Source organism: Chelonoidis abingdonii, chromosome 1 (assembly GCF_003597395.2).
Source record: "Chelonoidis abingdonii isolate Lonesome George chromosome 1, CheloAbing_2.0, whole genome shotgun sequence".
NCBI lineage: Eukaryota > Metazoa > Chordata > Testudines > Testudinidae > Chelonoidis > Chelonoidis abingdonii.
In genome coordinates this window covers 232,942,478-232,957,344 of record NC_133769.1, presented here as the reverse complement: position 1 = coordinate 232,957,344, position 14,867 = coordinate 232,942,478, and the positions used below count along the sequence as shown (strand labels likewise).

The following is a 14,867-nucleotide window of genomic DNA, read 5'->3' as shown; positions in this document are numbered from 1 at the left end:
CCTGATAACACTCTCCTGCTGCTCTCTGGCCATACTGTATCACAAAGGCATGAACTGTAATTTATGGTTTAAAACTCTTGTGGATAATGATATTTTCCTCCTTTGTAAAGTGCTTTGAGAACTACTGATAAAAGTGCTATATAAGATCTTTTTTGTATTATTATTATTTATTATTAATTTATTAGTATTACTATTTAAGTTTGTTTTACCCGGGTTTGAAGGATACAAATTTAGATTTATAGGGTGGGATTTTCAAAAATAGTGAGTGGGTAAAACTCACATTTACTTTAGTGGGAGCAGAGTTAGACCAACACTGAGCATTCTGTGAAATCCCACCCCCATGAACTAATCCAGAGGTGGCAGAACTGTGGGACAGGGAAGGCTTCCACCTCCCCGCAATGGAAGTATTGTAGGGACTCCACCCCTGTGTAGACTTGTGCATGTTCAGAAGGGATGGAAATGAGAGTGGGATCTGGAGTGATTGCCTTGGGACCCAGCTGACAGCAGGGAATAGGTTCTGGAGAAGCTGGAATGGGCCCAGGAGCAGGAAGGAATCCCCAGGACCCTCCTTCCCAGCTGGGAGCTGGCTCCACCCTCCTCCCCCAATAAGTATCTGTACCTCCCCATCACTCCCAGCCCTCCGCACCCATCCTATTCTCAGGGTGCTGCTGCCTTCCTCCTTCCTGAGCTAACCACTAGTTTGCATCTGTCCTTTGAAGAAAAAATAATGAATACAGGAGTCTTTTTTAATGCAGATATCAATAGCTGGAAAAGAAATTTGATTATTTTTACCGTAAATTGAAGGGCTGCTTTTTTTTTTTCTTAATTCCACTGTCTCTGTTCACACAAGTCAAGCACCAAAGACTCTGAACATTTCAGTACTACAAAGTGAGCACTCAGTTGTTGGAATATACTCCTTCAGAGCTATCTGGATGGGCAGTTTCCTGGATGGTGTTGTCAAGAATCACTAGCACCTAGATTATTTTAGGGGTATACCATAGATACCTTATTGTAAACCATTACTTTTCATTGTGAAATTGACTAAAGCTTTGCCATAAGAAGAAAAAGTTGCTGAACTGGTTTGAAGGCACAGAAGCCCTTTATTGTTAAATGTCTTAAAGACTGACCTGTTTAACAAGCACAATTGTTGTTGCGGTGAGCACTTACAGGGGCTGGATGAGTTCCAATTGACTTCAGTTTGCCTTATATTTTGCCAGGAAATGAGAAAAGGCTGGGAGAATGACCTTGGTGTATTTCAGGGGTAGGCAACCTATGGCACAGGTGCTGAAGGTGGCATGCGAGCTGATTTTCAGTGGCACTCACACTGCCCAGGTCCTGGCCACTGGTCTGGGGAGCTCTGCATTTTAATTTAATTTTAAATGAAGCTTCTTAAACATTTTAAAAACCTTATTTACTTTACATACAACAATAGTTTAGTTATATATTATAGACTTATAGAAAGAGATCTAAAAATGTTAAAATGTATGACTGGTACACGAAACCTTAAATCAGACTGAATAACTGAAGACTCCGCACAGCTTCTGAAAGGTTGCCAACCCCTGGTTTATTTTCTAGTTTGTAAACAATTAAAGTGGGGGAGGGATAGCTCAGTGATTTGAGCATTGGCCTGCTAAACCCAGCATTATGAGTTCAATCCTTGAGGGGGCTGCTTAGGGAGCTGGGGCAAACTCAGTAATCAGTCCTGCTATTGAAGGCAGGGGGCTAGACTCAATGACCTTTCAGGGTCCCTTCTAGTTCTGTGAGATAGGTATATCTCCATATGTTGAAAGGATCCACAATCTCTGTAGGAGTCTTGTCTCCTCTCAGTATGTACTGTGTAACCAATGTATCTATTTGTCAATAGTAATGCACTGAGGGAGAACATAAACTTTTACATTGGTAACTCTTCATCAAATCTTATTATTTCTACTCTCTAGACTACTGCTTAATACACTGATCTAATATTTATAAGTCAAATTTATGTTGGTGTTGCAACAATGAGTACAATGTTATTGATGAAAATTTTGCTTGGTTGCTTAATTATTTCTCAAAGTTAAAGAGGTTAACACATAAATATCTTCTGTAATGTATTTTGCTTCTATCACCCCTCTGTAAGCTGACATTCAATATTGCTGCTGCCAGACGACATCACCAAATGTGAGAAGAGACCAGTTGATATTTTAAACCTTTGAACATTGAGATCATAGTTTCTGTTTGTAATTTTAAGTTAAGAGGATATAAAGGTTGCATAGTTAAGCACTAAGAAGTCAGGAAATGCACAGGCAGCCTTAATTTTGGCCCACTATGCATATACATTATGATATGTTTTTTAATTGCATGGTCTGTGACAAAGTTCCTCCTCTATCTTGGTGGATCCTGCACTTATTGGTGGATTTGTTCACCTCAGCGATTCACCATGTGGGTCAGGGAACAGCCCAGAGAGCTTCTCCTCTGGTAGAATCCACAGTCCAGGTCAGTTCCTCCTGTGTCTGATCAGAAGTTGGGAGGTTTGAGGGGAACCTGGGCCTGCCCTCTACTCCAGGTTCCAGCCCAGGGCCCTGTGGATGCAGCTGTCTAGAGTGCCTCCTGGTACAGTAATAATATCTTAAGGGGGAAAAAAAGGAAACTGAGATCCAGCAAGGATAAATGACTTGCCCAAGCTGGTGGCAGAACCAGGGATAAATCACCACTTTACTTTCTAATGCTCAGTCCCTTGCCGTAGCCACAAGACTGATAGAAAAGTCCAATGTTATAAAGTTTATGAATACAGCAATTGCTCTAAAATTGATAATAATTTAGATGATACTTTGCAGGTCACCTTTAAGCATAGGGAAAACTAATTTTGAACATCAAAACCAGTGATACTGAGAATATGGCTCTAGAACCACCAAAGATTTCCTAGGGACTTTCATCCAGTTTTGATATTTAATGGGAATTCTTATCACTGGAATACTCACAGCTCTGCTTGGTGCCCGTGAAGTAGTGGGGTTACCAGGAATAATTGGAAAGAAGATACTGAGATCGCTCCCTTTCCTTCCTAGTTGCCAGAAGAGGTAGAGAGTGTATGAGATAGAGAAGAGAAACAGCCCACCATCCCAGCAGCCAGAACTGTGCGGGAGAACACAAATACATACTTATCCCTCCTGTTAATTAAACAATTGAAAATTGGAGAGAGAAAATAAGAGGGGAGACATTATGTCGAATGAGGCCATGAAGAGCCACAAAATAATCAGTGTTTCATTGTAATATTTGGGTGTTGATATTGCATCAATACTGAGCATTCTGTTGGGCTTTGACAAAGAAATACCATAGCACAAACATCATAAGGCAATGCCAGGATATCATGCAAACTCAGCAAGTTCTTTCCTTCTCCTTTTTTTACATTCTGGGACACTGTAAACTGACGTAGTGGTGCCCACATTTTGGATTTACTGGGGCATACATAATCTTGACGATATAGAACCAGGACAACTGCACACAATAGCACAGACTCCAACATGACTAATTATCTAAATCATTCATATTTTGTTCTACTATTGTTTTCGGCATGTTCTTCACCAGGCATAAAAAATTTAAAAAGCAGTTTAAGGAAACTCTTGTAATCCATTTACAAATAAATTAAGCTTTGCTAGTCTTCTTCTGTCTGTAAACATGATTACACCACTCTGGATCTCAACATACTTAAGACTTGATAGGATGCCATATTGCAAAGACAGTTTAAATAATGTTATTGTGACTAAGCTTAGTGAGCATTAAGAGGAGTAAAGTTAAGAAAAAAGGCAGTTTTGTTGCAAATCAAGGAGGATGCAGATTTGATTAAAATATCAAATATCAGTATCACAACACAAGCATATTTAGCTTGATGGCTTTAAGGAAAGACTGTATAATGTGTGGCACGGCTTACTATATCATTTCTCGTGTCTGCTAAAATCACTAATCTACAGTACAAAGCAAGATGTTCTGTACATCAGATCAATGTACAACAGCTGGAGCAAAGTAACTATGGGAAATGAAATCAAGAACTGTGACAGAGTTTTCATGCACATATGTACTGGAATCTAGTGTTTGCTAGATAAATCATCCCAGTAGTCTGATATACCAGAACTCTTTGTTAGCCACCCAATCTGACATATATCAGACAAACCTTTTGTGTAGTTCTTTCTTGCTGTGGTTTTCCGTGGGGCAGTGTAGAAAAGCCCTCAGTTTACATCTGAGGTAGTGTATAGAAATTGTACTCGATGTTTCTACTCACTTGAGATGAAAGCCATATTTGTTGGAAAAGCAGCTTTTTAGCATTCTCCTGGTATTTACTGTGGGCTAGATTGTGACTTAGACTGCAAGCCCATGAAAGGGGAACAAGACTACCCATCCACACCAACCAGACCAAGTGTGTAGAAGTAAACAGGGTTGCCTGCTTATTCCCTCCCCGGAACCACCGCATGGGGAGAGGGAATGAGCAGAGCTTTGGCTCCACCCTCCCTGCATCTTGGCTAGGGTAGCTGAACCAGCACAGTGCAGGAGGATAGTAATTTACTGCAGGTCTGCGCCAAACTACTTTTGGATGTCATGTCCCATTTCCCTCCAAATCAGCAACCACTTTTTAAAGTGAAGAAGGCTCAAGCTTCATAAGAAGAGATTTGGAAAGCATCCACCTAGGCATCGGTTTATGACCCTAAGGGGACATCTACATTGCAATAAAAGACCCACAACATAGCCATGGCTGGCCTGGGTCAACTAGCATGGGCTTGGGCTACAGGGCTATAAAATTGCAGTGTAGACATTTGGGCTTGGCCTGGAGTGCAGTTTCTGAGACCCTGTGATGAGGGAGAGTTAAATAATGCATCTTTGCATTATTTCTCAGGAATCTGGGAGATCAGAAGATTTGCTTGGCTATATCCTCACTTAGAAATCAGATTAGCTCCATTGAAGTCAAATTATACAAGTTCAGGATGATACCATTTTAGTGTAACAAACATTTCTGTTTTAGCACATCTCTTAAAGATCATATATTGGACTTGAATATTTTTCTATTTGACTCTTTGGGTCTCATCTAAAGCCCACTGAGATCAATGGAGAGGCTACCAATTGCTTTCACTGGTCTTTGGATCAGACCCTTTCTCTATACTACAGCAGACAGTGCACACTTAGAGTCAGATCCTCAACATCTGCTCTGAATTGGTACATTTTTACTGCAATCAACTGAGTGATGTCAATTTACCTCTGCTGAGCGATCTGCCTTTTAATGTAAGTCTACGATTTTGGCCTCCTTTTATATCCAATCACACCTTTTACATTTTTCTTTTTAATTGCAATGACTTATATTAAACAGTTTCAAGATGCTCAGATGACTTTTGACCCAAAACATGAGTTCATTTATTTCTGCCTCTGAACTTTTGAGTTTCATTAAGAATGCAATGTCTTTTGAGGTTGCTTCGGGAACATACCACAAATAGATGCGTGTGGTTTTTAAATGAGACCTTGACAGTAGAACATGTTCCAGTCTATTTCATATCATCCCCCTAGGCACTCCTCTGTGATAAAGGTGTTGAATGTGGAGGGATGGTGTCCTGAGGCAGAATGGTATGTGAGGAGATTATGTGTATTCCCTGAGGCATAGAAAGAAATGTCATATATCAGAGTACTATGAAGCCTTCATCAACACTAAGGTTAGGTATTATTCAAGTTTTAGGATAATAGATACAGATATAAATCATCTTCTACTAGAAAGAGCCTTCCAAAGTAGGTTGCTTAATAACTGATGTCCATCAGTGACTGTTTGCGATAAGGTTTGTAACTATTTTCTGACTACGATTTGTAAAATAGTCAAATATTGTCCTTTTCCTAGTTCATGGATCTTTCATGAAAATAAAGTGTTTCCTGTCAACAGTTCATCAAAATTGGATACAATTTCCCCCCTCACTATCTGATTATCAGCATTCAAAATTCAGTACAACTTTTCATGGTCTGTTTTCAAGTTTTGAGTTGGTTTAGTTGGATTTTGTCATATGGTTAAGTCATATGTTGTTTCTTCATGATGCCTGATTGGCTTAAGTATCTACCTAAGTTGCTCAGGAAGGTCAGCAGAAGCCATTTGGACTTTGATTTTTCATGCTTTGTAGAAAATTGGGGACAATGTATGCTCCCTGAAGATGCCAGAGGAGGAAACAAAGCTGCCAAGAAGCAAAGAAGCCAAGGAGGGAAGCAGATGATGAGCCTCTCCCTCTCATGAAGACAACACGAGATTGGGGGTTAGTAGGTTGTCGGGGGGTGGTTTGACAGAAGACCTGTTGAAGCAAGGGAGATGAAGTGCTTTGCTTAATAGGGATAGATTTAAGCAAGTTTAAATCTTATGATGAATCAGGATCATTGTACTCATAGTGGAAAGAAGGAATTTATAAGGGAATACTCTCTATAGAGACTCATTGACAGAGATTTTGTTTTACTCCCTTGATGACTTGCCAGTTAAACACAAGCTCCCTGTGTCCACAATCACAAAACGATACCAAATTTAAGAAGGTTTTTCACAGAATAGCTGATTAGCATAAGGATAAAATCTGGACCCTTTCCCACTACATATTTAAGTCTAGATTGTGGCTCTTCCTCATGAATGAAGAGAGCAGATTGCTCCCCTGGGTGTGTCAGAGCTGCTGTGTAGGCCAGTGTGTTTAGTATGCATGTCAAAAGCACGATGTGGTCAGGACCCTACATCTTCCACTCCTCACCTCTTTCTTGGAATCCTGCTTTCTATAGCACAGAGGCTGGTATCAGGAATGTCCCTGTACAGCTAGGAAGTGTGTGTGTGTTGGGGTGTGTGTGAAGGTGTGGAGTGGGGGAAAATTGGGGGAAGCTTTTGACTGCATACAGAAAGGGAATATATCTAAAATATACTGTAACAGATGACAGATCACATCAGTTGCTAGTGAAGGAAACACAAGTCTGCATGCATAGATCATGTAGCAATGGATTTAAATGTTCTCAAATATTTTTGAAAAAATCCCTCTTTCCATAAATGCTGGAATGATGCTAAAATGGCTGTGGCTAGATACAAAATTACAAATACTGTGAGAGTAAATAAATATTAGGAATATACAGATCCTGTGGGAATGTGGAATTATAAAGTAATCCTCGAAGAAGCACTTAGAGGGCTTAATCCTGCAAGGTCCTGACCAATATGTTGAGCACCCTCAACTCCCACTGACATCAGAGGGAGTTGAGGGCACTCAACACGTTACATAAGTGCTCAGCACGTGGCACAGTGGTGTCATAAACAGATAGCTAAGGGTTAATGTTTCTTTTACCTGTAAAGGGTTAAGAAGCTTAGTAAACCTGGCTGACACCTGACCAGAGGATCATTCGGGAAACCGGATTTTTCAAAGCTCAGGGAGGGAAGTTTTTGGGTGTGAGTTCTTTGTTTCCCGTCTGAGGTAATCTTTCTATCTCCAGGTTTCTCTCTTCTGTTCCAAGTGTAAGTACAGGTAGCAGACATAGGTTTTTATATTGTTTTGTTTTACGATGTGTGTAGTTTGCTGGAATGTTTTTTAAGTTGTATATCTTTTTGGATAAGGCTGTTTATCATTTTTAAGCAATTGCCCTGTTATTGTCACTTGTCAGAGATCATATTGATGACTTTTTCTTTCTTTATATTAAAGCTTCTTTAGACCGTTGGATTTTTTCTAGTTGAACTCATAGGAATTTTGGGAGGAGGAAACAGCGGGGAAGGGGGACTCTTGTTCAGAGTGCAAAGCTTACCTTTTGCAGGGAATCTGATGAGGATGAAAGAATTGATCTCTATGTGTTTGCATTTCAAGACTTAATAGGTGATAGTCCAGGGCTCCGGCGAGGGGAGCTGGGGAGGAAATAAAGAGGAGACAAGGGGAGGGGGTTATTTCCCTTTGTTGTAGACTCAGGGCATCTGAGTCTTGGGGTCCCCCAGGGAAGGTTTTGGGGAGACCAGAGTGCACCAGACACTGGAATCTGGCTGGTGGCAGCACTATCAGATCCAAGCTGGTAATTAAGCTTGGAGGGTTCATGCAGGCACCCACATTTTGGATGCTAAGGTTCAGAATTGGGACTTATGCTTATAACAAGTGGAACTCAGAGAGGGTAAATATGGTAACAGGAGCATGGCTTCTGTTTAGTTGTGACCCATTTGTACGATTATTTTTTCTTCTTCTCTGTGTAACATGAGAAAATATTGAGGAAGAGTGGCTCCACAGAGTATTAGTCACAGCTAAAGCATATTCCTAAAAAGAAAAAAACCTCATGTATTAAAAATGTTTGCAATAAATGTCACCACAATTAATGGCCTAGCAGCCTGAGAGAAGGTTCCCCTCAGATTCAATGATCTGTTGTTTATACAGCACCATAGGTTTGCATGGAATCTTGTAGAAATATAAACAACAGACCCCAAGGAGATTACACTCTAAGGGTACGTCTACACTACATGCTGGATAGGTGTGTAGTGATCAATCTATCGGGGATCGATTTATTGCATCTAGTGTAGACGTGATAAATCAATCCCTGATCACTCTGCCATCGATTCCTGTACTCCACCATAGCGAGAGGCAGAAGCGGAGTCAATGTGAGAGAGGTGGCAATTGACCTCATGCTGTGAGGACAGGAAGGAAATCAACCTAAGGTATGTTGACTTCAGCTATGCTATTCTTGTAGCTGAAGTTGCTTATCTTAGGTGGATCCCCTCCCCCCCTTCAGTGTAGACCAGGCCTAAAAACTTAGCCTGCGTCTAAGGCCTGGTCTACACTGCGGGGGGAGGGGAATCAACTTAAAATACCCAACTTCAGCTATGAGAATAGCGTAGCTGAAGTCATCCTGTCCTAGGTTGACTTACCTCACATCCTCACAGCACGGGATCGACTGCCACTGCTCCCCCATCAACTCCGCTTCTGCCTCTTACTGTGGTGGAGTACAGGAGTCAATGGCAGAATGATCAGGGATCGATTTATCATGTCTACACTAGATGCAAGAAATTGATCCCTGATAGATCGATCACTATCCACTGATCTGGCGGGTAGTGTAGACATACCTTTAGGCAGTTGTTCAGTGGGGTAGAGGGAATAAGGAGCTCTGGAGTAGGGGGTTGTCTCAATAACAACCTCTGAATACAGAGGCATGTAAAAGAAGCTTCCAAGGTTGTCCCCTAGGAGCAACTCACCAAAAAAGGGGTAGAGAGTGTCCCATCATGTGCTGATGAGCCAGCTAAGCAGGGTCAAGAAAGTGCACTGTGCTCCTTGAAGGCAGCAAATTACTCTCTTGAGAACAGCAGAGGGAGCATTGGGAGGCACGGTGTGTCTCTGAGGCAGAATATTTCCCCTGTGATTTATGGTGCTCAATACCACCCCTCACAAGAGGCTAGACCTTAAAGAAACAATCCATTTCTAGACAAGTGACAGTGTGAGGCATATCTACGTGGGGGAACTCAAGAAAGTTAAGATAAATCAACTAAAGGTGTGAAGTAAATGTGCCCTGAGTGTCAACCCCCTGTATGGACTTCCATTCAGGGATAAAATGGCCTTAGTTCCATGTAATTTAAATCTTGACTGAGAGTATTGGGGGGATGGGATGTTAAAACACTTTAATTTATGCTTATTGACTTCACACCTTTAGCTTATTCACTCTAAACCAGAGGTAGGCAACCTATGGCATGCATGCCAAAAGTGGCACATGAGCTGATTTTTCAGTGGCACTCACACTGCCTGGGTCCTGGCCACTGGTCCAGGGGACTCTGCATTTTAATTTAATTTTAAATGAAGCTTCCTGAACATTTTAAAAAATGTATTTACTTTACATACAACAATAGTTTAGTTATATATTAGACTTATAGAAAGAGACCTTCTAAAAATGTTAAAATGTATTACTGGCACACGAAACTTTAAATTAGAGTGAATAAATGAAGACTCGGCACACCACTTCTGAAAGGTTGCCGAGCCCTGCTCTAAACTTTCCTGAGTGTCCCTATGTGGACAAGTCCTTAAAGACTGTCCCTATTTCTTTGCCCTCTATAGAGTTTGCGTGGGAGGGAGAAACACTTGCAGTGATGACTGACCCTCTCTCCACCATCACTTCACAAGAGAAGGGGACATCTGTGCATGGAAGGTCCTGTCTGTGTATGAATGATGGTAACTTTACCTGAATCCTAAGACAGAGATCCTTGTTGTTTTGAGTTGCTCAGCTAAATAGAGCTATGCACATAAAACATGGTGTTATTTCTTATTATGTTTTGTTATTAGATCAAATTTTAAAATATTTACACACTTTTTTATTCAGCCCTTCAACGTATTCTGTCCTTAATCAGAAAAAAACTCATTGGAATTAGCAAGGGCTTTTCCCACAAAAGATAGAATAAAGCCCTGATTAAAACTTCAGGATTTGATCCATTGTTGTTGTTGTTATGCCTCTTGTGTCATTTTTACACATACTTTTTTAAACATTGAGGACAGGATATTTGGAGGAATGTTTTGAGAAAAACAGCTGCAAAACACAGAAACAGCTGTTAAGAGGCATGGCTTGGAAAAACTTGGCTAGTTAAAAATGTTTAGAACTTATTTTGTTATAATTTATACACTTAAAGTATCAGTTGCTATATCTTGAATGAATATCTATATATCTGCCTGCCTCTAGAAGCAACAGTCATGTCACAAAAACTATTTAAATACTCTCCGCAAAGGTAGGCAATGATTTCTTTGGCATGACATCCACAAGCATTCCTGAGATTCCTCACATTTTTAAGCAGGTGGCAGTGTAGGTTAAAGAGACATAATAGATATTTTCTGTTGTTGGAAGAAGTTGTTACTTCACAATTTTCCTTCAGTCCAAATTTTTAGGTATAATTTACCTAGCTTTATCAGCAACTGCCTGCCTGAGTGTGGGAGCTAGGAAGGCATTTTGAAATGTATGCCTTTGTCTAAGGAGAGAGGAATCCCACTGTGTTATGATATTTCCAGGAGAGTCTCCTAGGCAGCACTTCCCAGAATGAGATACCACAGTACCAAACATATGGCTTCTCTTGTTTAATACCCTTTTAATCAGAATTATCTGCTGGAGGTGTTGTTGGATGTCAGAGTACAGTGATTCAACATACATTTGTAATATGTTGTCAGATATTGGAGGTAGTGACTTTAAGAAATACACTCTGTTCTTGACATTTCATGTACTGGACCTTCCATGCTGCAGCTGATGTTGTTGTCCTGGTGGAGAAAGGAGGGGAGGGAATTGTCTTAGGTTTATATTTGTACATTTTACTCATTTTGTGGTCTTTTAGGAGAGTTGTTGTATTATCATAAAAGAACAGAAAAATCAATGACTGGTAACTTCTATGCCTGGCCAATAAGTCATTTTTTTTAAATGGCACTGTACCTGACTAAATACAAACAATTATTTCCAGTTTAGTGAACGATGCTAAATAGCCTTGATCCTTGGCTAACTTGGGAACACAGCAACAGCTCTTCATAGGTAATTTTTAAAGATGATCACAATCACTGGAAAAAATGTGTCATAAACTGTGGGTTTTTTCACATAATGGAAATGAGAAATACCTTTATATTTGGTGTTTTAAGATATTTGTTTTTTGGGAACCTCTTTAAATGAGTGAAATAGTGTTTCTGGCGAACTGAGTTAATGGAGGGGAAGGAGGACGAGGATATAGCTGAACATAAAGCTGAACTAGGAAAAGTAACTTGTTTGTTTGGGAGATGTTAAAGGGGATAAATGCCTTTTCTTTCTCCATTGATTGATTGATTTCCAGAATGCTAACATAGCAGTTTCCAATAAGTTCATTTATTTACCTAAAAGAAATTACTAAACTATTTTTATGACAGTCATAGGCTCCATCCTCAGGTGTGCTGGGCCCTGTTCAGAGCACCTATGAGGGATAACGGTGATACTGTGCTACCTTTGTACCCTCCCCAGTGCTGGGACGACCTATGGACTGCTTCAGTCCCTGGTGCTCTTCAGGGCTGCTCTAACACGTGCCAGCTTGTTACAACCTCAGAAAGGCCATCAGAGCAGTGATTAGCAATTACCAGTACCAATGTTAGCTCTTTATGAACCTCAGATGCACCAAGTGATGTGGCACATCTTTGCTGAATTAAGTTCTCAATCACACCAGGTCTCACTCCACTTTATCACATGAAGACATAACAAATACAAACAATACCGGGTCTGGGAGACACCTTGGATAGAGCAGTGGACTGGGAGTCAGGAAACCTGGGCTCTATCCCTGGCTCTGTCACAGACCTGCTGAGTGACTTTCAGCAAGTCCTTTTATCTCACCTTCCGTGGGAACCATAGGCAAAAGAAATGGAGGAGTGGATGAAGGAACCACTTCACCTGTCTCCTTCCTCAAGAGGGGCAAACTGGCCCTCACTGCTCCCACAAATACTCTGGGAGGGTTCTCCCCCCCTTCCCCACAAGCACTCAGATCTTGGGGGCCCTTCTCTCTTTTTCATAATGGCTGAGGAACAGGCCTTTTGTGTCTGGAGAGAGGCCATTCACCAGCACACACCACCCCATCAGGCAGAGGGCGCTGGGCTGCATTCCTGCCCCACAGTAACCCTTTTGCACCTACAGCTCTCAGATACCTGACCAGAGGTCAGAGGCTGCTCTTGCCTGCCCTTTCCCACTGGGACAAGGGGGCAGCAGTTTTCTCCCCACTCTCCTGGGGCCTGGGAGGCAGTGTTCCCTCTTCCCAGGGGTGGCTGAGAGCCACAGTGGGAGGGTAATATTTTTTGCCTCTTCCCTAGGGGAGCCAGAGCAGGACGCAGCTTCCTCAACCTTCTCCACTGGGACTGGCAAGGGGGCCTCCTCTCCCTCCACCCTTTCCCTAGGGCCAGTGACCCTTCCTGTCCTTACTCTTCCCTTCTCCACAGGGGCCAAAGCACTGGAGGCCCCTGCTGCTTCTGGGGGAGGGAGAGGCAGAGCCACCCAGGCCACCTCCGCCCTGCCCTTCCCCCAGGCCATGTAGACAGGTTCCCCCAGTGTCCTGCCTAGGGCCCTGCCCCCTGCTCAGCCCCCGGTGTGGAGGGCCAGGGAAGCATTCCGCAGAGAGGCTGGAGATTTCTGAGTTAGTTACCCTGTTTCCACCCCGCTTTGCCGCTCTGCCCTGTCGCCTCCTTCCTCCTCTCCCAGAACAGCTGGGCCGGGAGAGGCGAGCAACATCTGCAGCATCTGGCTTCATCGGCCGGCCAGCGCCGGCTCTCCCTGCCCCTGCCCCTGGCGCAGGGAAATGGGGCCCGTGCGGTTCTGCAGCACCCGGAGCCCTGCAAACGGGAGAGTTAGTCTCTCCTCGGGGAGGAAACGGCTCTGAACTCGAGTCACGTTCTGTGCTTGCAGCCCCTCTCTCCCCGCGCTGGAGAAAGATACATGCGCACAAGCTGGGCTCGGAGCTGTCCAAGTGCTGAAATTTATAGGCACGGTAAGCTCCCGTCTCATTCCGGCACAGGAGCGTAGCTTTTTCTGTAGCCCACAACCAATCATTCCACAGCAATATTTACAACTCGCTGCCGGGAGTGGGAGGGCAGAAAAGGAAAGAAACAGCCCCACGACGACTCATAGATACTGATTTCCAAAGCAAAAGGGAAATCAAACAAACCCACAACAGATAGAGCTCTCCACGGGGCAGCGATTTCCTTTTGCGTGATGTTCTTAAGGTAGCAGGGCAATTTTTATTTAATTTTTCATCATTCCATAAAAGCAGCCGGGGGAACCACCAGTTCTGATGCTTTGTCTCTTTTGTATTGGCTGCTGGAGATGAGCCTGGGTTTGACCTGACCATGATTCCGAGGACTGGCACTTCTTATTTTTTACCCCCAATTTGTAGACGTCCAGATCTCCTCTTTTTGATTGTCAAGAAAATCAAATTATTGCTGGATTTGGGAATCTAGACAGCACAAGGTACTTCCCCCTGCTTCTCTCTGGAATCGTTTCTGGGATATTTTCCATAATCATCACACAAAACAGGAGGAATGAACGGGAAGCTAGTGAAAATTTTGACAGCCTTGTTTGCATTTTTCTTAGAGACAAACCATTTCAGGTAGGTGAAATAACTGTATGCTGATATTTACCAAAAGGGGTGGAAAACATAGCTATAAGCAACCACCTTACGTTAACCTAGTTTATTTGCTACGTCTGAAAGTATTTCCTATTAATTTTGTATAGGCAATCCCTCTTACACTGGAAGAGCCCCGTTGCTTGGTAACATACAAAAAAATCCTAAGTTTGTGCATTACATTTTCCACTTCTCTGATTTAAAGACACGTTTTTATAATGCCATATTAATAACCTCTACATAGCTGAACAACATTTTCATTGTTCCCCTCCCCCCCCCCCCTTTTGGAATGCAATTTACTCTCTCCACTCCCACTGGAAGTTATTTAGTAGGTTGCCTTGTTTTTATCTCCCAAGCTGTGGGAATGATTGAACCCGTTTTGTCAGGGATGTGGTTATTTGTATCTAGAGAACCAGTTCTCTGAATCTGGGAAGACCTTGGACCAATCAATAATTCCTTTACACTCCTTACTTCAAGCAGCAGTATATAGGAATGTTCTTGAAATTTCAAAGACGAGATGAGATATTGCTTCAGTTATTGAGTTTTCCTTACAATTCCAAAAAGCATTGGAGGGTTGTTTGTCAAAGGAATGGTTCACCTGAGTTTCATTAATGTAATATGGTGTGTGTGTGTGTGTATAGTATATATGTATGTACATATACAAAGTGTGTGTGTGTGTGTGTACAGTGACAGAGTGAAATATTATTTATATTCACAAGTTTGGGATGGCCACATTACTCACCATGGTGGTTCCAAGTGGAAACACATTTTGTGTTAGGTCATTCCAAATAAGATTACTGAATGG

At 42.1% G+C, this 14,867-nt stretch overlaps 1 protein-coding gene across 3 annotated transcripts in view; it reads left to right on the top strand.

The window, feature by feature from the left end:
* The first annotated feature begins 13,399 nt into the window (after positions 1-13,399).
* GLRA2 (glycine receptor alpha 2) overlaps positions 13,400-14,867 on the top strand; it is a 169,320-nt gene continuing 167,852 nt past the window's right edge. For 2 of the 3 annotated variants that reach the window (XM_032795937.2, XM_032795936.2), the window contains exon 1: positions 13,400-14,047. In XM_032795937.2, coding sequence (XP_032651828.1) covers positions 13,980-14,047 — 68 coding nt within the window. In that variant the 5' untranslated portion in view covers positions 13,400-13,979. The remainder of the gene's footprint in view (positions 14,048-14,867) is intronic. The other variant, XM_032795938.2, reaches the window with a different exon arrangement.